This window comes from Thamnophis elegans, chromosome 3 (genome assembly GCF_009769535.1).
Source record: "Thamnophis elegans isolate rThaEle1 chromosome 3, rThaEle1.pri, whole genome shotgun sequence".
NCBI classification, from domain to species: Eukaryota; Metazoa; Chordata; class Lepidosauria; order Squamata; family Colubridae; genus Thamnophis; species Thamnophis elegans.
Genome location: NC_045543.1, coordinates 80,364,137 through 80,388,540, shown reverse-complemented (window position 1 = coordinate 80,388,540; position 24,404 = coordinate 80,364,137). Strand labels below are relative to the sequence as shown.

At 33.4% G+C, this 24,404-nt stretch overlaps 1 protein-coding gene across 2 annotated transcripts in view; it reads right to left on the bottom strand.

The window, feature by feature from the left end:
- Positions 1 to 1,027: 1,027 nt before the first annotated feature.
- VPS13A (vacuolar protein sorting 13 homolog A) overlaps positions 1,028 to 24,404 on the bottom strand; it is a 110,937-nt gene continuing 87,560 nt past the window's right edge. For both annotated transcript variants that reach the window (XM_032214626.1, XM_032214625.1), the window contains exons 59-72: positions 24,161 to 24,269; positions 23,874 to 23,987; positions 20,316 to 20,461; positions 20,146 to 20,227; positions 18,273 to 18,386; positions 17,817 to 17,892; positions 17,531 to 17,694; positions 17,261 to 17,306; positions 16,649 to 16,772; positions 15,650 to 15,764; positions 4,909 to 4,994; positions 4,218 to 4,341; positions 2,488 to 2,562; positions 1,028 to 2,058 (exon numbers count right to left, since the gene is read on the bottom strand). In XM_032214626.1, the coding sequence (XP_032070517.1) occupies positions 2,005 to 2,058; positions 2,488 to 2,562; positions 4,218 to 4,341; positions 4,909 to 4,994; positions 15,650 to 15,764; positions 16,649 to 16,772; positions 17,261 to 17,306; positions 17,531 to 17,694; positions 17,817 to 17,892; positions 18,273 to 18,386; positions 20,146 to 20,227; positions 20,316 to 20,461; positions 23,874 to 23,987; positions 24,161 to 24,269 (1,429 nt within the window). In that variant the 3' untranslated portion in view covers positions 1,028 to 2,004. The remainder of the gene's footprint in view (positions 2,059 to 2,487; positions 2,563 to 4,217; positions 4,342 to 4,908; positions 4,995 to 15,649; positions 15,765 to 16,648; positions 16,773 to 17,260; positions 17,307 to 17,530; positions 17,695 to 17,816; positions 17,893 to 18,272; positions 18,387 to 20,145; positions 20,228 to 20,315; positions 20,462 to 23,873; positions 23,988 to 24,160; positions 24,270 to 24,404) is intronic.

Below are 24,404 nucleotides of genomic sequence, written 5' to 3'. Positions count from 1 at the left end.
CTATACAGTTGGCCTTACTGCACAATTAATGCAGTGATTGAATATGCTCAAGTGTGTGATGTGAAGTCAGAGACCCTAGATATGTATCACAAACTTGAGCCACACAATACAAATTATACTTTGGCATTTCTGATAATTTAATTTATAGGAGTTATATAAAGAAATAAAAGCGTGGAACAATGCAATGGGGAGCAGTACTTCCCTCAGGCAGTTACATAAAGCGTATCAGAATATATTATAAATACATAACACATATTGTCACATTGGGCATGCCATTTACTTCATTCAGCTTTTACAACAAAGCTACAGTTTGATTAGTTTAAGCACCACTAGCGAAGACTAGTTTTCCTCCACCACAATCTTTCAAACAATCTGAAAAGAATATTCTGGCAGCAGACATTTACTGCATGCATCAAACTACTCAAATCTGTATTATGCAATATATTTTATGTACATTTGCATTCCATTTCTCTTTCATGAAGTAGCCTCTGTCATAAAGGTGGGATAGGCAGAATTTATTTGCATAGTCTTAAATTAACATTGTGCAATATTTTCCCCATCCTGATCTGATAGTGTGTGTGTGTGTGTGTGTGTGTATTTTGATATATGTTTTAACATTACTTTATTAAATATTCTGAAATGAGCCATGGTTTCCCTGTACACACACACATCCCAAAATCACATACAAACCCATGGGGACATTCTTAGATAAAATCAGGGATGTATTACCACTTTGGATCCAAAGCTGAAACAGTACTTCAGAGTGGGAACAAAAACACATGGATGCATTTTCCTGGAATTTTCAGCAAGTCCAAAAGAAGACACAGTTTCTTTAAGGCAGTGTTTCTTAACCTTGGGAACTTGAAGATGTCTGGATTTCAACTCCCAGAATTCCCCAGTAGGCTGGGGAATTCTGGGAGTTGAAGTCCGGACATCTTCAAGTTGCCAAGTTTAAGAAACACTGCTTTAAGGAGATGCCAAGAGGTATGATACAAGACATGCTCACTGTGAAACATGCTTTTGACTTCATATCCAAAATGTAACTCATTCCTAAATGAAAAACTATTATTCAAAGCTGATGCAGTACTTCAGAGTGGCTACAAAAACACATGCATATTCCTGGTGTTCTTCAGCAAGTCCAGAAAAAGTCAGTTTCTTTACGGAGGTGCTGACATATGGGATATAAGCCCCATTCACTCTGAAACATGCTTCTGACTTCAAATCCCAAATATAGCTCATGCCTAAATGAAGTAGTACTTTAAAACATGAAGCTGTGTTGATAGTTTTCTGACTTCATTTTGACCACCGCCATGCAAAAAATCACTAAAATTTCTTATTTTGTTTGATAGATATTTGCTTAATTGTGTAACAACAGAACATTTTGTTAATTTTTTTATTATATAAAAATGTGATTATTAAAAATGGTGTTACAGTACCATAAACTTATCTGTATCAAAAATTAAATCACCTCATTATATACATATGTATTTATATCTATTAGTAAACAAAAAGCTTCTCAAACAAAGCAAGGTCAGCAAGGTAATATCAGAACACTGCTGGTTAAATCAGTCTTCCTGAATTAAAATGAATTTCAGTGAATATTAATGGGATGTATCAGTACAGCATTACTTTTAAATAAACAGAATAAAAGGAATTATGAGCATGGAAGAACCTGATTACTACATCATAAGACTCTGCTAAGATGTTTAGTCTTGTTGATTTAAAAATGGCAGATCTAAAAATAAAACCAATTTAGTTTAGATTTAAACAATTAATATTTATAAATACAAAATCAAATAAGTCAGAATTCAATAGCAGCTTTCAGCAATAGAGCTGCTTGCGCCTATTGATAAAGCTGACCTTTTTTCACTCAATAGTATGTAGAAGATTAAAAAACAATTGATTTAAATACACAAAATTACTGTGTCAATCTCTTTGTATTTAAATAGTCTCACATGCTTTGAAATATAAAACAACTACAATGTTCTGATTTTCTTCAACTGGTCATAGTTTTGGTTGAATCTCCTTTACTTTTTCTTCCAGCTTAGAGAGGATCCACTGTGGAAATTAAAAAGAAAAACATTGAACAAACCTAAGTTAAAGCAAAAGTTATTTGTTTAATAAAAAAAGGGGGGGGGTTACAAATTAATAAAGCATAGAACTAAGCACTGAACAATTCATGTGGTGTCATTACTCTCATGGCCACTGTGAATTACCTGGTTAAGCCACACTTGGATGAAAACAGCTTCTCTGATAAATGTCACACCCATGCCTTCCTGCTTCTACTATGAAAAATTTGATATCTGGACACTTCAGATCTATCTACAACTCCCAGCATCACAAAGAAGCATCGAAAAAGAGCAATGGGAATTGTAATTCACCAACAACTGAAGTACTTATTCACTATCCACATATTGTACATTACATTGTTGATTCCTTCAAAACAGGATATTAATATATTATGTAGTAATATCATTTCATATTCACCTTTGCATCTTCTGGTGTTTTAAAATTAATTATTTTTCCAAATTCTTTGGCATGAAATACAGACTTCACTCGTTCCTGAAATAAACAAGCAAACAAATACAGTTGTACATTAAAAGCAAATTTCCAAATACCTAGCAGAACTATTTTTTCCATTCCAGGAAAAGATTTACAAGTTCTATAATTAAATTAGTATTTGTTGAAAATGTCTTTTAGGTTTTGCAGATCCCCCCCCCCCCAAAAAAAAAAAAAAGAAAATTCCCAAAACAATCTGTGACTGGCTCTCAAATGTAAACTTTTTCTCTCTGAACATTTAGAGTATTCGGTGGGGGGGGGGATGAGCAGCATCTAACTGCTGCAGTTAGAGAAAAAGATGCCTCATCAGAAATCTTCTTAACCTAATATCCTCAAATGTGTTGGATTTCAGCTGATTTAGCACACCTGGAGACCACTAGATTGGAAAAAGTTGCTATGTGGGAAGACTAAATTTCTAAGACAGCAGACTACATAAGACTGTTCTGCAACAAGATGAGACCCTTGTATGTGTAGTAGAGTAGATATTTTGCCAGTCATTAAAATAAAAAAAATGCTAAAGGTTTCATATAAAACAATAAGTTAAATATTTAATATTGTACAAGCTGAATTTTAAGTACAGCTATTTAAATAAAATCTTTTTGAGAGTACTGATTGAGAAAGGATCCCAAATGCAAAGGGTGGGGGGAGTAAGTGAAGGAGAATCCTATCATTTTATTCATTGTTCTGGCATGTTAAACTCTTGCAAAATTTGCAAGCGTTTATCTCAGAAGTCCCGCTTGGCATGGGAAAGTTTCTGCATCGTGATTTGTGCAATAACCTAAATGCTCTTAAATGAAAAAAGGTTAATTACTAAGCATCTTTTTTGAATGTAATGTACAGGTAATGTCTGCCTGTCTCTGAAAGGAGTCTGATTTTTGTAGTGGCCAGCATTCATAGGATGGCACCATATTCCCTAGTTGAGAGAGGGAGCAGCCTGCTTTCCTTCTCCAATGTGAGTTCCAGAGGTCTACAAAAGGTAAGTGAGTGACTTGGTGGGAGGAGAGTATTGAACAATCTGGAGTGAGAAACTAGCCGAAGTCCTACAGGGATGTGGGGGATATAGGCAGGGGGAGGGGCTTCAGTTTCCTGTGGTCAGTTATAAGTGAGAATCCATCCAATTTTTGTGCACATGACCATGGGCATACAATGGCATTAACTTTGAAACTGGGTTGTAAGTAGCTTTTGGGGGGGATCCATGGTAACTTCCAGTCATAAATTGATGACAATCTGTATGCATGGAAATAAGAGTAACAGAAAATGGATAATTCCAGGATAATGGAATGATGTTTGCCTCTTGGCCAGACCAGAACTATAAGGTACACCTCCAGAGGAAAGAAATGGTGAAAAAGATTGTCTTCCAACAAGCAACTTTTCTATGGTACTAAGCAAGAAGGGAAGGTAACAATAATAATTTGGGGAGATGGTGAAGATTTGCAAAGAAAGAGTGAATTGTAATCAATACACTCAATTCAAGCTCCATGAAAATATATATACATTTAAAATGATAACATATCCTTTATTGGTTAATAATAGTTAAGTATTATTCATGGAAAAATTGCTTACTAATATAATAATCTAATATTTATATTATAAATATAACTATTTGAATGTTAATCAAATAATTTGTTTTGTTTCATCTCTACCATCCACAACTTTACCTTTGCTTCAATGCGCAACCTTCGTCCATCAATAATGAATGGTTTCTTGGTAAATTCATCGTACGTGTACTGCCATTCACATGTTAACTGTCCAAACGTACCTCTTGTCACAAACAGTATGCCACTGTATACAAATACAGAACAAATAATGAAAACAAATATAATCATAAAACCTGTTTTTTTGAAAAAAATGTTTAAATAATCTTCAATATAATATAACATCCAGTTTAAAATTCTCTCATTCAGTCTTCTTCTTTTTCTCTTCATCTTAGTGGTTTCCCGCAAGTATAGGATCCACTTTTATTTGGCTATAAAAATGAAGCCTGATGGCAATCAAAATTGCTGCACTCAATTTATCTTTAACTTCAAGTTCTTTCTACTGTATTTACTTCCAAATTCACTTTCATGCTTAAAAGAAATCAATTTTGTCCATCGTAAAATTATTTTTATTCTAATTTAAAGTAAATTGAGCACTAATTACAACCAGATGTTCATAATAACTGCAATTTTAATAGCTAGAAATCTGTTATTCCTTTCATCACTTCCCTGCCCCACCCTTCCCCATCATTGGCATAGTAGACCTGAAGACAAGAACTATCTTTCTACTCACGTCTAAATTCTGGGAACCATTTTGATTACAGAGTGCACATAAATGCTTTGTTTAAAATAAGAAATACTGGAAGAATCTTACCTTTTTGTAACCATTAATAAATCTGTATTATTAACCATTGCATGTGTAAAGTATCGCAGTTTTGCAAATCTTCCATTTTCAATATTCTAAAAGAAAAAAAAAGTTGTAGAGTTCCCTAGAATACAGCATCGTAATTTTGAGGAAAAGATTTATATTGCATTAAAACCTTATACAACTATGTATGAACTTCATACTTTTAGTACTCTGAGCATCTATTAAGAGCAAACATCTCTCTCTTCACTAACTTTAACCTGCCTCTCCATATCTCCTCTCCATTAAATCACATGCCACATAATTATTAGTTGTTCTGGAATATCATATGCAAAATTGCATTGTTTCTAAAATAATTAATGGACTACCCTGAGACAATTGGAACACCTAAAAGCTGTATTTTTCAGGTTATATGAATTTTAAACCAGTAAAGGTATCTTGAATCAACATGGCATTATTCAAAATAAAGAACAGATTCCATTCTTCTTTTGGGTAGGCTCTCATACTAAAGAAAACAAAAGCAAAATAAGTGTGAGGATCCTATGATTTCACACCTTTATATGAAAGTACATGTTTAAAATTCTAAACAGTGATTTGTATGTAAGCTGAATAACTTAAGATATTAAGGTAGTTTGCTCATTATATTCAGGAATAATAATAATATAAAACAAACACCTTCTGTGTTGAGTATAATGCTGTCTCCCATTAAAGAGTTCTACATACAAAATTATTATTTTTTCTTATTAATGAATCATTATCCATCCCTCAAGTCACACAGTATCCTGAGCTTAAAGATATATACATTGTATAAAAATTTAATCACAGCAATGTATTCACATCTAGCGTATTTAATTTTTTGAAATCGTTAATAATTTTGATGTTTCTTTGAACAAATATAAACATTCAATTTTAGTATTTGTTTCGGTATTTATAAATTCCTTTCTCAACTAATCAACTAAAGGAATTCTTCTATTAAAATAAAAATCTACTTTTATAACCACAAAAGTTGAATCAGGGGAAAAAAATGATTATGAATTGTGAAAGGCATATGGCATGGTGAAAGCATCAACACAAGGGCTGCATGCACGAGCCTAGCAAAAGAATTCAGGAAGCAACAATGAAAAGAGCTGATTTAATATTCTTCCTAGTGACCTTCCAAACAGGTCTTCTAGGTTTATCTTGAGATCTGGATAGATTGATAGTATAGTAAGAACGCCTGGCCCGAAACCATTTAGGAATTTAAAGCACTAAGACATAATTCTGAAAAGTCCCTGGCAATAGTAAACCTAATACAAAGTAGGTCATATCCTGGCCCTCAGCTAAAACAATGAGTTGTATTCTTCGTAAGTCAGAGCTTCTGAATCATCAAAAGACAAGTATGAATAAATAATCTAATCTAAATATAGCCAGATCATGTGTGACTTTAGGAAACATGCCTTCTCTGGCATTAAAGCTGTGTTATCAATCTGATCAGATCAAAGCACTTGATATTTACACAATCTGATTCATTAAAGAAATAAATATAAAAATACCCCAAATATAAATATTTAGGGAGGGGAAGGGAGGTATATGTCCGGAACCAGTGATACATCTATATCTATATCTAATTTTCTCCAGCCTTTACCAGAACTATTATATACTACCTTTCACCAGAACTATTTCAATGTTCAACATATTATATTTATATAATACGTTTAATGATCACATTGCTTCAAATTCTAACGTATCTTCTTAAAAGTATTTCTCCTATATTTTTGCACATGGACTAAACAACAGTGAATGACTATAATGACCATCTTCCAGCAATTTTTTTTAAAGTGCAATTATCTCCAATTATATATTAATTTTTAAAAAGTGTACTTCTAAAATGTACAAATAGGATGAGAGGAAATTGATTTTTAATATATTAAGAAAAATGAGCAAGTAAACAAAATGGATGTATCAATATAATGATTACAAGTTGAATTCAACTCAAGATTTCCCCTCAAAATTCACATTACAAATCTTTTGCAAATGTATATGGTGCTTTCTTCAAAGACGTATCTTTTTATTGCCAGAGAAATGCAGAGATGGATCCTTATAAGATTTTCTGCTTGAGAGATTAAAATCATTAGAACTGCTTTTGATGCTTTTTGACATAGCTTCATCTTTGCCCTGCAAATTTTGCAGCTAAACTTTAGATATATGCTCTCTTTTATATTTTCAAACTGGGTTGAATGAATTGGAACTATATAGCACTTAATATGGTGAACAGCTGAACAATTGACGGAAGCTCTACAGTAGGTTATTATTTTTGTAAATAAATATATATTTTAGCGAACCCTCTCACCTTTTCTCTGTTTGGCATTGAATGTATTGCAATTTATTGATTTATCTACAAATACACACATACATCTAATGTAACATTAATAAGTTCAGAAATGATCTACAAATCTGGTAATACATATGTTCAATGTCCCCTTTGAAAATGAAAATCCAACTGAAAAATTCCAGTGTAGTGCTGGTTGCCCTGTAAAATAAAACAAACACTTCCCCTGTAAAATAAAAGAAATGTCCTGGTTCACAGGATAACCTATTTTTCCTGAATGAAACCATTTATCAATGAACAGTTATGTTAATGTGTCGGATTGCTGCAAAGGGGATCCTGTAAAGTTACCTGCAATGGCAGATCTCCAAATATGGTACACACAGGCCTCTGAAGTTAGCTGCTAGGACAATCAGATCACCAAAGAGGGTTCGTAACTTTGTTTGCACTTGCCCCTTAATATGCATATAACTATGTATATTTTTACAATTACAGAATATTCTTAAAAAGACAGGGAGCTTCTTTTCTTATCAAATTTTACATAATTTCTATCTTGCATTATAGCAGCTTTTTATAAACACTGAATCTTTTGAAGCTCTATATGAATAGATAATAACATCAGAACATAAAGGAAGTATTATCATCACTGTGGCCCATTTGCTTGTCCTCTCTCTTTGGACTGAATTGTTACACCAATTGGAAGAACTGAAAAAGCAAGTAGAAATCAGTGCTTCTTTCTCTTAGTTTTGTCAAAGCTACTATTAGCATATAAGGGTTGTACAAACAGTACAGTAAAAATTTATAGTCGGGAAGCTCCCTCAGTTATATCCTTAGACGTTATCAGAAAATAGATCACAGCTTGGTTTAAAGCATAACAATCTTATGCAATCCCTAAGGGTAATGGGAAATGTTATGAATATTATAAATGTCGTGATTTAAAGAATCCCATTCTCTGCATGGTTCCATCTCTACTGCTTTTAAAAATCTTAAGACATCAAAGATATATAAACACTTGCTTTAAAACCAAATGATTAGCTAGTATGCAAAATTGTTATTTTTTTATTTCAAAGACTCCAAGCTATATTTCAACTTCAAAGACACTAGACAGCAGTTTCTTACCTGTGGAGCTTTGGTGTTCTCTGAGCTTTGTTGTTTGCTTACAAACATTTTATTATCTGACTAGGGTGCTATCAGTGATAGTTAGTGTGGGTTTGCTCCCTGTTTATATACACTAGCTTGCCCTGCCGGTATTGTGTTTGTTTGTGTGTGTGTGTGTGTGTGTGTGTGTGTGTGTGGTTTTCTCCTTAGCAGTTCCTTGATTAGAGTATTGTTTTCTTAAGAATTGGTTTTCTTAAGTAAACCAAAAGACCCAATAATGCAAGAAGAAAAAACAGGGTTCAACTACATCATACAGTATGAAGACTAAAACAGCCACTATATACTATACGACAGCCAGGCAGAAGACTAGCAGAGTGCATTAATGAACACCAACTGGCAATCAGAAGACACCATGAAAACTCCTTAAACTCACAACACAGAGACAGACTACCATAATTGCAATTGGAAAATTGAGCATTCAAGAACAAACTAAATCTAAACACACTAGGAATTCCTGGAAGCTTGACATTCAGAAAAATCAACCACCGATAGACACATAGAGATAAACCACATTTACACAGCATTCAAAAGAGAATAAAAAAACTAAGAAGGAAACAAAAAGACAAAACCACATCCTCTGCAGCAGCGAATACCAAGACAAGCAGGGATTAACACCAGACAAAGAAACAAACAAGCAAACAGAAAACAATACTCTAATCAACTAACTGCCAAAGAATATTCCCCGCCTCCCCTCACACTTCAAATCACTGGCAGGAAAGCTACTACAGGTAATTGTCGGGTTATATTGTGGTACACATGCGGCCTGCGGAGCTGGCAGCAGAGTCGGACAATGAGGAGGTTGGGGAGAAATATGGGCCAGTCCTGGAGTCTATAGAAGGCTCGGACAAGGGCTCTGTGTTGGAGGCAGAAAATGGGGTATGACACATCACTTATCTACCTTAAGGCCTGCATGAGATCCGTGGCAAAAGGCTTTGCAAAATGGACTTTCTTCCGTTTGCAAAGGCCTTTGCCACAGATCTGGTACAGGATTCGGTTTGCAGAGAACAGAGACCTAAAATACTGTAGTGCAAGATTTCACAAGATCAGTTGTGCAAGATCTTGCGTTATTGATCTCTCATGATCTTGAACGCTTTTCATGGTGATCTGGAATGGGCAGACGGGAACAGTGCAAAAAGCATTTGCAAGCTAACAGGAGGCTTGAAACAATGTTATTTTCCTGATCCAAAATCTCATCAGCTTGCAAATGCTTTTCGCACTGAGATTGGAAGGAAATCAGCGCAGAGAAGATGAAGAGGAGCCAGCTTGCTAAATCTTCACAAGATAAATGACCTTGCGTGGCTGGGGGGGAGAAATTGCGGGGACCCCAGGAGAGGGAGCATGAATAGCTTGGTCAGGGGAGGCCTTGGGTGGTTTGAAGCAGGTGGCCTGTTCCATCGCTAGGCCCCCCCCCATGGTTTTCCCCACCCTGAGATACCTCATGTGCACTTAACAACTTGTGTATTCGATTAGCGAATGCGTGAGTGAAAGCAGGGAGTGATCCCGTTCATTTGACATGAATCACTCAAACGAATCTTTGGGTTACAAATGTAATTGGCAGGGTCCATTAAATTCATAACTTGAGGACTACCAGTATATAAACAGAAAAAGGAAAAAACCACACACACTAGCAATGATGATATTACCTAGTCAGATAATGAAATGTCTGCAACAAAACAATCAAGCTCAGAGAGCGCCAAGGACTCCACAGTTCAACTCTGATATATATTATCCATACAGTGTTTTTATTGGAGTTTCCTGAGTACAAGTAAAATTCTCCATTATATTATTCCAACTTATTATTTTCATCCTGCTTATGGCAAGAAAGTTTTAAACATTATGTTGCACTGCATTAATCCCACAATACTGGAAAACTCTAACCATTAATGGATTTGAATTGTAAGTTGCTAAGAATCATTGAGATGGATCGCTATAGAAATTGAATGAATTAATTATTCAGTTATAATTTGTGATCCAGTCATTACCTAATATGTATAATCAGAAACCAAATCTAATTGACATAAAGGATTTGAGGAATAATAAATATGGTGTGCTCTTGTTGGATTTCTACTTTGTAATATTCATAGAAAGAATCAGATTTTTTTTTGCTCCCTGGATAAACAATTTCTAGTCATATAGTTGATCTTAAGAAAATATTTATTTAATTCCCTCATTCATAAGGATAAATAACTCATGGATAATGAAGCCATAGAGTAAGAGAAGGGACCTACCCTACTTTTATTATTTATGTTGCTTATGAATTTGTCAAAAAGCATATTTTATTTGTCCATATATCTAAAGTGAGATATAACTGTTCATTATACTGTTATAGTTGTTGTCACAATAGAGACAAAGCTCTACTGCATAAAGTTGCCACTTCTTTTCTTAGCGCCAGATTACTGAAAAGAATAAAATTTTATATGCACTAACTAAAGATTTAGGTTAGGTTTGAGAAAAAAAATGCATTTTTCTTTTAAAAAAAACAACAACTCTATAGTAGTACATCCAGAGATCTTTCTTTGTTTATCAATAAACCCAATATTTCAAACAAAAAATCTAGGCCATTTGGCTGGTCAAACTGAAATATTATTCAATATTAGTGAGTATATTACAAATATGATTGTTGGAAACCTTTTGACTGTATTCTCGAAATATTATTCAATATTAGTGAGTATATTACAAATATGATTGTTGGAAACCTTTTGACTGTATTCTCGAAGACCCTATCCCAGAAAAAATCCAAGTTCTTTTCCTCTTTTCCTGCTTTTTCTGTTTTCTGATAAAAAATAAGCTTTGTGGGTATGTCTTTTAAAGCTATATTTTCCTAAGAAAATTAAATTTTAATAGCTTTGTAATTGTAATGTAAATGAGGACCCAGAGTGTTGGGAGCAATATTCTGAAATTGTAAATTGCCCAGAGACTGCTGTAAAGCCTAAGGGGGTGGTAAACAAGTCTAAGTGCTATATACTATTGTAATTACTAATATATACAAGAAATTTTATAAAATGTCTAATTAACCACTGAATCTATTATATGGCCCATGGATAATCAACAGCCATATATAAACTTCTACATATACTTTTTAAAATAAAACAACAATAAGAAAAAACCCATAAATTTAGGTTTTCTATGTTTCGGAAGCTTTAGCTATCAAGTTCAAGTTTAGAATGGAGTGGATTTCTTACAATAGATTCATTTAGAAACATATCACAGAAAAGACCCTATGTAGAATTATTAAAATAATCCTTCAATATTTTCTTCTGTAGGCAAGAAGCAAATTTGCAAATGGAAAATTGGCTCATTAGTAATACAGTTTTTACTGATTAGCCATCCAAATATTTCAAATTTGTATTATTTTTGCATACAGTTACATTCAGGTCATTATTAGAGTTTCATTTTAATAAGAAAAATAAAAGACTTCTATTCACTCTACATTTAATAAGATAGTTTAAAATAAATGAAAATATAAAAAGAAAAAATATGGTAAACTAAGTCTCTAAGGATGAAAATATGTAAGACATAAATGTATCTTTATAAATAAATCAATTTTGATAGATGAAACTTTTCCATTAAAATTTTAGAATGGAAGCTAAGAAAAATGGTGTGAAAATTTGAACAGAAGAAATCAATCATTTCTTATATAGACTTATTTATTGTTATTACAGAATAAAGACAATATACCTAAAAAGAATATAAGACAATATTAACATCCACAATGTATGTGAGAACACAAGACACTGTATTCATTTATAAAAGGAATTTTTGCTAAAAATACACACAAATGATTTAAACCATTAAAATAAAGGAATGGAAAATACAGTACTTTAACAAGGACTACATAATCTTCTGACAATATTTTCAATTAAGTAATTATCACAAGATTATGGCCAATGTCAAACAATGTTTTAATGTGACAATTGAAATATATACAAGTTAAATTATAAATTATTTTAATTTATGTTGTTGATTAGAATATATTTTAAAATTTACATGTAAAACACTATTTTGTAACAATTATTGGATTTTTTTCTCTGGCAGTCTCATAAAAGAAACTTAACATTCAGCTGTTGCAATTCAACAGGTAAGGCATACATTATTATCCTAATTGTTATCATCATCATCATCATTAACATCATCATCATCATCATCATCATCATCATCACTACCACTAATATGGCACAAAGTCCATTTCCTGTAGGCCTGTCTTTTCTGTAAGCATGAGTAAGAGAAGAAAGAAGCAGAAGAGTTAGTTGATGCTAGTCAATTTGGATTGAATTTTTAAATGCAAGAGAATGAAAGAACAAAATTAAAGATGAGATGTAGCTTTTGAATTATAGCATGCAGAAGAAAAACACTAATCAGTGGAGTATGTTAATCCTATATTTCAACCTCTTATTCAACCAACTATTTAAAGATGCCCTAATTTTTTTTTAATTTAAAAAGCACAAGCTAACTTGGTTCATGGCTATGTAAGGTAAAATAATTTACATTTTTTTATATCAGTGAACTTATAAATTTTATAACTAAAGCATAAAACGGAAAACCTTGAAAAAATAGAACGTGATCCAAAAAGCTTTGCTCTTGTTTTCAATAGATTTCCTTCCTTCCTTGGAATGTAATGTAACTCCCTGGAGGCATACCAGATTTATGGATCATGGTACCAACTACTCAGAGATAAAATTAAAATGTGCAAATAAATTGGAACATACTATAGCTGCAATTTATGAAGACTTTCTAACTGACTGTACACTAATATTTGTAGCCTAATTTGCACAAATTTAGACAGCAGTATGTGAAATGAGTGATTATGTTATGTTGCTGAACCAGAATACGAGGAAAAGTAGAACAATTGCTTGGCAGGCAGCCAAGGTGTTTTTATTTTTATTGTTACTGATATGAGGCTAGAAGTTTCAGCTCAGTTCAGATTTCTACAATTTTGTGGAAGAATCTACTCAATCTACAGTAGTTTTTAGGCTATTTAAAAGTTATACTTACTGTTCTAACTTATGCATAATTTAAGAAGTGAAGTGTTGATGTATTCATGTTATTGACATATTTCTTTTCTCATTCTGAATACAGCTTCAGCAGGATAAACAACTTAAATTTCCATAAAATATTAAAAATAACTGACAAGATTCATTTAATATGTTATAATTTAAATTCCTTCTTATTTGTTTCTGAATTTTATAAGCAATAATTACTATTCCAAAGTACAATAGGTACTATTACTTTTGTAACATTTATTACAAATCATAAAATTAAAAAAAATGTAAAAAGAATATTTGGTTAAATGCATTGTTTACTTTAAAAATTATGTGTCATTGTTCCTTGTGCAAAAAGCCACTATTTTAAATTTAAAACTTTGGGGGTGGGGATTCTAATAAAAGTTTTTTATTTTAACCATTACCAGAAAACATTTTATTTATAGTCCTGCATATATAAACACTCTTTACAATCATTTGTCCTAGGCATGGTGTGTTTTAGATAAATTATTGCTAGTTTGACTATTGTTGCATTTTTTATTTATCATCAATAGAAAAGGAATATATAAAATCATTTCATTAAAAATGGATTTCTAAATAAGTTCTTTTGAAAACAGAAAATGTAAGAAAAATAAATTTATATTTGAAAAATTCCTCTAAGTTACTAAAAATTTAAAACTGTTGCTAGATTAAAAATTCTATTTAAAATATGTAAAATAAAACAAAACCAATAGTCCTCCTAAAACATTAATTTAGTTCAAAATCAGTTTTTAGGTATTTAGATGCATATTTAAATTACGTTTATCAACCATATTACCGTGTTTCTCCAAAAATACGACAGAGTCTTATATTTTTTTGACCCACGAAATATGGCCTTGGCTTATATGGCTTATTAAAGGGGAAGGCTTGTTGTTTTTGGGTTGCCGGGTGGTTGCTCCATTGCGACTGGGCTCCCAAAGAGCCGGGCACAGCTTCAGGGTCGAATGGCTGTGTTGCACTGTCGCAGCAGCAACACAGCAGCCATGAGGTGGCCATGCTCGTGAGCAGCCACCTGGCAACCCCCCTTTCCAGCCGGGTGACCGATCTAGCGGTAACTGGAAGGCACCAAGCAACGTGAGCACCTGTTCACTGCCCTCCATCCCCGTGGCTCGGCGCCTTCAGAACGCCCGCTCGTGTTGCTTGGTGCCTTCCGGGCACTGCAGGATCGGTCAGCAGCTGTGTGCCCAGTTGGAAAGGGGGGTTGCTGGGAGGCTGCTTTTGAGTGTGGCCACCTCATGGCTGCTTTGTTGCTGCTACAACAGTGTAATACAGCCATTCGACTCAGAGGCTGTGCCCGGCTCTTTGGGAGCCCCCTCGCAAGAGAGCAGCTGCCCGGCAACTCCCTCTCTTCAGCTGGGCACAGCGCCGCTGACCGACCTAGCGGTACCCTGAAAGCACCAAGCAACGCAAGCGCCTTTGCCCCCAACCTCGTTCCCGCGGCTTGGCGCCTTCAGGATACTGCTAGGTTGGCAAGCGGTGCTCTGCCTGGCCAGAGGGGGGATTTATTTTGGGGGGTGGGCTTATATTTTTGTGAAAAAAGTGGCAAGGCTTTAGTTTCAGGACAGGTCGTATTTTCAGGGAAACACGGTAACTCCATTTCTAAATGTAAATATATATTTTCATATATTAGATTTTACACACACACACACACACACACACACACACAGAGAAAATAGCAATGACTACATCTCATATAGTAAAAAAAGAATATGTATCAATGTTCCTATCCACAAATAAATGGTTCCATGCATGCAGAAAGGGGTCTAGCAGGAAAGAAAATATCCAGGCTAGGAAGAAAATTATCTATAAGGGAGTGTAATAATCTCCTGATAATAATCCAGAAGATCAGATGTATTTTCACATAATAAATCTATCCTATTATTTGGGGGGGGGGGGGGGAGAGAATATAGATTTTAAATCATTGTACCTAATGAGCCACATCCTTCCAAGGTGGATAAAATGAGGACCCAAATTGTTGGAGGCATTATGCTGACTCTGCAAACCACTTAGAGAGGGCTGTAAAGCACTGTAAAGTGGTATATTAATCTAAATGCTAAGGCTAAAGGTATTTTCACTACTAGAACCAAATGGCACATGATCATATTCTTATAATTCTCATTCAAAATGTGATTCAAATTTATGGTAAGTTAAAGAAAATGTGCAGTGTAAAAATCACTCTATTTCTAGATAGAGAAAAATATATTCAAATAAATAATGTATAATCTGTTTTATTAAATATGTCATATTTTTGGCTGTTTACTCTCTTCACCTGTAACATTTGACTTCCAGCACCATCTCTTAATCTGTATGGTCTAATGACTCCATCGTCGCTAAAGAAGCGTGGAGGACGCAAGCTTAAGACATCTTCAGAAGCATTTGTGGCTCTGAAATTACAAGTTTAAGGATTATGCACTTAGAGATAATATTGGCATACCTATTTAAAAGATACAACACAAGCTGTAAATAAGATTACACAAAGATTTCCCCCATATATTTCTCTGAACTATTTAATAAATTACAGTACTATTTAATAAATATGCTATAATTGTACACTGATATGCAGATGCAGCAACTTTAACAAAATAGCTATTGTATCTAGTAAATTTCATGGTGGATTGCTTTAAAAATTAAAAATTTTAAGCCACAGATTTGCTCTTTGTTTTGTCTTTGGATGGCCAATGCAGCAACCCCATGATAATAAAAATTCTTACAGCCATGGGTCTGCAGTTCTGCCACACCTGCTTATTTCTCTCATCTCTTATGACTTTAACTGGGACAGGAGTTTTTGTCCTAAATTATTACGGTCTTAAGTTGAACTAACTTTTAGAACAATTTTACCGCAGTCGTAAAGCAAAATCCATCTTCCCCAATGGGAGCTGTTTTGCCAAAAATTGGGGGAGAGGAAGAAAGGAAGAGGAACAAATTGCAATCATGTGACTGCAACATGCTGCAAATGGTCATAAATACAATCTCATTTGCAATCCCAATGGCCAAACTCCGATCAAGTAACGCTGGGTGTACTTTGACGATTTTAAGTATAAGTCACTCTTCCCAAGGTGTGGTAACTTTGAACCATCTTTAAATGAACTGTCAAGTTGAGGACTACTTATTGTTTTGCTATAATGCACTACTTTGCCCCTGTAAAGATTACGAGAACTAGAGTTTTAGTAGTATATAGATAATAATTATTTGCATTTTGGATACTGAAAATATTTAAAGATAATTGACAAATTTATAGAGAAACAATTAGATATTATTTTAGTCTTGCCTTTTAATTCCTTGAAAAGTGCTACTAGCCATATCTATTATTCCTCCAGTAGGCCTTGCCACTGCTCCTACTAATCCTTTTCCAACTCCTTTGAAGAAACCTGCTGCTCCTTCCTTTTGGGCTCCTAGAGGAAAAAGCAACAACATTTAAAGGAAGCATTAAATAAAAATATATACAAAATTTTGTCAAAAGTTCTATTCAAAGTTATTTTACCAATTTTTTTATTGGAAAAAAAACCCCAAGGGAACTTTAATAACATTCCCTTGCCACATGGCTTTCAGAAACCAAATCGGACTGAGAGCAAAGGGTCCGGCTTTCTGATTACAGCCTTCTAAAAGAAGAAATGGGATAAATAGCTGTACAGCAGCAGCAGAGGACATAATAAATATGATAAAATGTGAATTATTTTTCCTATTTGTGAGGGCAACCATTAGATGAAAAAAATAATTCCCTTGTAGGCTGCCCATATCCAGTCAACATCAAAGCTGCTACAAATGAATTCCTATTTAAAAAAATTGAAATATTTTCTTTCAGACTATGAAAGTTCACATATTATAGACAGCTATAGTATGAAACAATGATTTCTTTTTCATTTTATGAACAGTAGGTTACCTCTTATTGGTTTGGTTACTATTCCTGTTATGCCACTGACAAAACCCTGTGAATAGAGACAAATATTTCATTTTCCACCCAAAATGAAATGCATATTTTAAGTATTTTCTATGTTAAAATTTATAAATGATTAGTATTGATAAACTGTCAACCTAACTCATAATCTTTACCATAATGAAATTTTAAATTTTCATTAATGTAACATATGAATGAACTGCCCCAGCTACTACTCTTGAGGCCATTCTAAACATTCAAATATATATTTCTTACAGATACTAAGCCTTTTCCTCCACGAGTAAAGCCCTCCTTCAGGCCAGCAGGTTGCTTATTCATTGCTTCCCGTCGTTTCTGCTGATAATCGTCATCCATAGTTATTGCTGCTACTCCTTTAGCCATAGCACCAGTTATTCTTGAAGCAGCACCAGCTAGTCCACCTTTTACGGTATCACGAAAGATATTTTTTTTATTAAATTAGAAATCTTAAATATAGTAAAAGTACAATATATATATTGTAAATATATGGCATTTCTGTATCCATGTTAAAAATCATACTTACCAACAGCGCCCCCAACTAAAGCTTTTAATCCTAGTGCCATTCCTTCTACAAATTCCTCTGGACCCTGGATAGCCCCCTGAAAAAAGAACAAAAATATGATTTTTAAAAAACTATTTTACTATAATGATAAATTCTTCAATGAAAAAATGAAATGCAAGCAAAAAAAGAAAAGTGTAAAGTGTATCTGGTACTCACTATAAGTAGTGTAGGAAATAAAATAGGAAAGGTAAAGCTTTGGATAATGACACCTAAAGCAATTTATATCTAAGCTAAGTAGTTGATTCTTACTAAAACCAATAAGCAAAGGTTAGAAGTACCTCTGTTCTACTATGATTGAAGAACTTCAAAACTTGCTAACATTCCACATTTCTGTAAAATTTTATGTAAAGTGAATACAATATTTTCACAGCCAACATTAACAAATACAGCCAGTCCTTGTATAGATAATAAACATACCTGATAAGGCTCATAAAAAAATGCTTCAACTCCTTCAGACAAATCTCTTATGAATCCAAATGGATTGCCCAAAACATCCAGGCCAAGAACAAGAACGTACATTTGTTTAATAGCCTGAAATGAAAATCCAGTTTTATGAAAAAAAGACGTTGTTAACAGTAATTTGGAACAATGTTTTTTTTGTAATGATGCAACAAATGTTTTAAATGCATGAAATCTAAACTAAAAATGCCTCTCTGAATTCCATTTGTAGAAGGGAAATTGGTATTGTGGAGAAACAGAAATGGCTAATTTCCAACCCTTACAGAAGATGGATACGATACAATAAAAAAGCAATTTTCTTTCCTGCCAAATTTTTTCTGTCTACTTTCCTCTGTCTGAGCACTGCTGTCATTAGATAGTCCTCAACTGATGATGTATCTGAGCCCAGAATTACAGTTGTAAAACACTGTGGATATACATTGAGGCAAAAACCAGAAGTAAATGTCAGAAAGCAGGCAAAACAATGCAAATTACAGTCACATGACTATAGGATATGACAAATGGCTGTAAAGATCAGCTGGCTGCCAAGTGCTCAAAATGCAACCATATGACTGCAGGATGAATGCTTTTGTGCATTCACCAAAAATCTGAAAACAAGTGGTAAGTAGCTCTGTCTGGGGAGGTCCACTGTAACTTCAAAAGGTTAAGCGACCAGTCCATAAGTTTTGTATCATTCATAAATCCAGGGTTTTGTATTGCTTTGAATGGATAATATTGGGCTTCTTGAAAAGGCAAAAACAAATTAAGGTTTAAAATATTTATAGATATTTTAATTGTAATATTTCTGTTTTTGAAAATTTAAAAATAATTTGTCAATATGTACAGATAAAATTTATCACTGTTATATGCATACTTGAAAAAGCAGAATAGAGGCAAGATATAGGAAAATTCTGCATAGCTTTTTCCCAGCTTTTCTTCACTTCAGAAACATTGTGTATGCTAAGTTTTCCAGCCAGAAAGTTAGTGAACACAATGTTTTTAAATAGCAGAAAGGCTCTCTCCAACCTTTGTTGCCTTCAGAAACATCATGAGAGCTCGCTATTCTTCTCAACAGTAAAAACAGCCTCTTTCTACCATTCAGAAAGATTGCATTTGCTAGTTTTTTTGCTAGAAAGTTAATGAACACAATGTAACAATATTGTTATTCTTCTGTAACAATAAAAACATTGCATTCACTAGCATTTGCAGAGGGGACAGGAACCACCTTCCTGGGCTGGAGAAAGGAAGTTAAGCTTAACTTCCTTTCTCCAGCCCAGCCCAGCCCAGCAGTTCCCTTTGGCACACTGAAGGAAGGGGGAATTAGTGCACTGGGATGGAGAAAGGAAATTTGAGACCCTAAAGAGCCAAGCTTCATTTTTCTGGGTAGCATGGCAGTTTTCTTCTACATATGAATGGAAGGAGAAGGCTTGTGGTGGGATGGAGAGCTTGGATCTTAGGGTTTCAAGGGTTGGATCTTCATTTCTACAAACCAGGGCAGGAATTCCCGTCTGCTGTTTTGACAGACAGCTCCTTTGTTCTGTCCACTCAGTTACCCTGCAATTGCTCAATATTTGCAACAGAAAAGGTCAGAATTGCAGTATTTGAGCAAGTAGTCTTATGGACACCTTGCTTAATGGCTGCAACACCTAAAATTTCAGACCCAACTGAGGTAAGTCAAGTCACATCTGCATTTTGTATTATTTAAATTTTATTTAAAAAGGAAAGTAAAGAAAACAAGGACAACTTGATGTTTGGTAAGATACATTTTTGTTTCTGCCTACCTAATCAGTGTAACATTTCAGTTACATGGAAAAAGTGCTCACATGGTTAATTCATATTGGCTTATACTAACCTGCTTTGAATAATGCATGATAACTGCCCACTGCAATCCTTGGGTAGTACAGAAGTGATAGTTCAGTTCAAAGAAAGCCAACCTAAAACAGGCAAATCACATACATAAATGAAAAATAAAGTATAAGTACTATTCCAATTAAGACTATTATATTAATGTAGTCCACATACTTAAGAACAACATCCTGCACATCTGTAAGTGTGGCACCAATGCTCTTTAACAAGAGGTTTAAGGACTGAACCGGAATCAGTTCCTTGCATTTTTGGTCCTTGTTGTTCTCTTCTCTACCAGTACTGAGTGAAAAGCTTAAATGCAGCTGAAAGAAAAAAACCAATAAAGAATTGGAAACTTTGAATAATATTCTAATTCTTGAAAGATGTTTTGTTGTTTCTATAAGAACTACCGTGTTTCCCCAAAAATAAGACAGGGTCTTATTTTCTTTTGACCCCCAAAATAAGTGCTTGGCTTTATTTTCAAGGAGGTATTATTATTTATTATTTATTGTTTATTGTTTATTATACAATTGTATCACAGCGGCCAGTTGTTTCGCCGGATTTGGCATTGATTACTAGTCGGGCCCCACCCAGGGGCCTAGGACGTCGTAACGTATTTTCGTAATATGCGTGCAAATCCAAGCAGTGCGGCTTTTTGCATTTGACTGATGGCGATTTTGTCAATTTTTAATTGTTTTAAATGTAATTCCAGTGCTTTTGGAATAGCACCCAGTGTGCCAATTACCACTGGAATTATCACTGCTGGTTTGTGCCATAGTCGTTGAATAATAATAATAATAATAATAATAATAATAATAATAATAATAATAATAATTATTATTATTATTATTATTATTATATTTATTTATTTTTTCAAAACAAACACAACACATAAAATCTTCTCTCCTTACATAATGTAGAAAGTGTATCAGTTGGTTACAAAAGGTTTTTGTGCATCTCTTCCACAATCATCAAACATAATTCATATTAACTCAAATATTTTAACTCAAATATTTATACATGTTACCCTTGTACCTCCATTTATATTATTTAAACATCCTTCATCATAAAATATACCGAAATTTAATACATAACCACATACTGGCATTTCATTTAATATTTCTAAAATCCTCCAATAACACTGAATCCTCATGTCCTGTTCTAGTTAAACATCCATAATATTTAATAACAGACTTTTCTAATCCTCCTTTCCAAATCACTGTTAGCAATTTTCATCTAGTTTCCTTATATTATACTCAAGTATATGTATATAGGTTGTCATCATTATCCCTTCTTTATTTGATTATATCCTGTATCATAATATTTTACCCCAATAATCAAATCATAACTGTATCTAACTTTTTTTAATTAACTTTTATATATAATCCAAAAGGATTTCTAATCTTCCTTTCATGGGTACCATTCAATATTCATATCCAATTATTACTTATCATAACACTACACATTATATACATTATTATTATCAATTATTTGTTTACTAAATTTCACTAGGTTTAGCTAGTTTTAAGTTATATTCTTCCATCTATCAACCTGTATCTTTCCAATAACAAAACAATTGTATATCTTCTGCTATAGTATTTTAATTCAGATATTATACATGTTACCCTCGTACCTCCAATATTTATTTGACTATAATTGTTTGAATGTCCTTCATCTTAAAATATACCTAGATTTAATACATAACCACATACTGGTGTTTCATTTAATATTTCCAAAATCCTCCGATAGCACTGAATCCTTATGTCCTATTCTAGCTAAACATCCATAATATTTAGTAACAAACTTTTCTAATCTTCCTTCCGAGATCACTTTTTGCAATTTTCATCCAGATTCCTTATATTGTACCCATGCATATATGTAGGTTGTCATCATTATCCCTCCTTTATTTGACTATATCCTATATCATAACATTTTCCCCCTAATAATCAACTATATCTAATTTGGTTCTTTTTTATTAACCTTTATATATAATCCAAGAGGATTTCTAATCCTCCTTTCATGAGTACCATTCACTATTCATATCCAATTATTACTTATCATAACACAACACATTGTATACATTATCATTATCATTATATTATATTATTAATTTAATTATATCTATTATTACTGAGTTTCAGTAAGTTTAACTAGTTTTAAGTTATATTCTTCCATCTATCAACCTGTATCTTTCCAATAACAAAACAATCTCATATCTTCTGCCTTTTGTGGTATCAATCCTCTAGTCATCTTCTTGATCAGCTTTGTATGGACTTTTCTTAGCAACTCCTTGCTTGTAAGATCTCTCATATAATCTTGATGCTCTCTTTCTGTTTCCTTGTTCAATTTGTCTTTGATTGTCAGCAGTGTTATCAAAACTTTTGCTAGTGGAATTTCTTTCTTTAGGGCCATAATTTTATCTTCTTCTATATGTTGGCCCTTGAAGTAGAATTCCTCTCCATTTAATTCCTCTTTTTGTATTCCATTCTTTCCATTTTCAGGAACAAACCAGTTACCATAGATATCAGCAGGTTTGGTCTTTTTATATTCATTTTCCACTTTGATGTTTTGAGTTTCAATCACCCCGTTTTGCATTTGATGAACATTTTCAATTTTTTTCATCATATTTTCTTGTTATGTGCTCTAAGGATTCCAATTGTTTCTCTTCTTTATTTAATAATTTCTGTAGTTCTGAAAGTATATCTTGCAAAGTCAAGACCTCTATTTTTTCTGGATATTGTGTCATTCTTGACAAACACAGCAATCTTACTTAAAAGATTTCTCCTCTCTGATCAAATAAGGGAGGTCTTATTATTTTTGAGGTGCAGAAAGCAGCAAGCAGAGTTACCTCATGGCTGCTGCTGTGTTGCAATATTTTTGGGGAGGGATTATTTTAATGCATGCACTCAAAAGCCTGATTGGGCTTATTATCCGGGAGGTCTTATTTTCAGGGAAACAGGATATTGATAATTTGTCAATAGTTATAGCCATATTGCCTTGCATAATCCATGCCAATGTTGCAAACAACCATCTATTTTGTTCTGTTAACTGTTTTTACAGTATTTTTTAAAAAAATGGAAAATCAAACTTTGCTATCATCTGCATTGTTCTGCAATACAGGTAGTTCTTGTTTAACAACTCTCTCATTTAGAGTCTGTTTGCAGTTATGACTATGATGGAAAAGTAACTTTGCAACCAATCCTTACATATACAGCCTTCACAGGTCTTTAAAGCAAAGCTGATTGTAAGTAGAGTCACAATTCCACTTAGAGATAGCTTTGGGATCCCAATTGGAACACTAAACAAGGTCTACCTGTATAAATATCTGGGATTGTGATCATCCTTTAAAAATGCAACTAAAGCTAATATACTTTTCCAATAAAATTTGTTGGATGTAGCTTTCCCCCCAAATGTTTTTGTAATTTTTTAATGTGAAAAATTATTAATGCTACTCAATTTTGTTGGTTCTGATCTGCTGAATTAAGTATTCATTGTGGTAAGATGCATTGTTCTGTTGGCAGTTATATTTTGTTTTCATATTTTGAACCTGTAGCTCTTAGTAAAACTAGTCCTGCTGCTTTTCCCCTAAGAGTATTGCAACTTACTAAAATAGCAGAATTTTTATAAAAATCTCCTGAGAGAATTATGAGAGTTATAAATACTGATAGGCATTCATTCTTGCTTAATACTTATTGCTAACTCTATTTAAACAAACAAATGTTACATTGAGGCTACCTTGATTGGAGAGATATGAAAATATTCATATAAACTGATTTGTGATGTGTCAGTTGATACTGCATTCTTTAATTCTTCCTGTGCAGATTCTACATCCTTTTTAAAAAGTTCAATCTGCAAAAAAATTGACAACAGGTAGTAAGTCTTAAAACTTTAAAGACAATACTGATATATTTTTTACACAGTGGTTGGTGTGTAGTACACAGTTGATTTTAAAAAAGAAAATATTGGAATATGTAACAATTTGTTGTTGCATTACTTAAAAAATATCCTATAGGAATTCATACCTCTTGGTCTTTGGGAAGTTCATCAACATGTGTAAAAAACTCAGACAGCGCAGTAAGGAAACCAAGATCTAATCGGAGATCCATCTCTTGAATTAAAACTTTAAAATACCTATAAAAGTTGAAACCATTAAATAGTAGAAATATGTAACTATTATATATGCAACTGTTTCAACATCAAGAATGAAAGAAAATGCCTCAGTGAACAGGTAACCAAACAATTCATATAACAATGCTTTATGCAGTT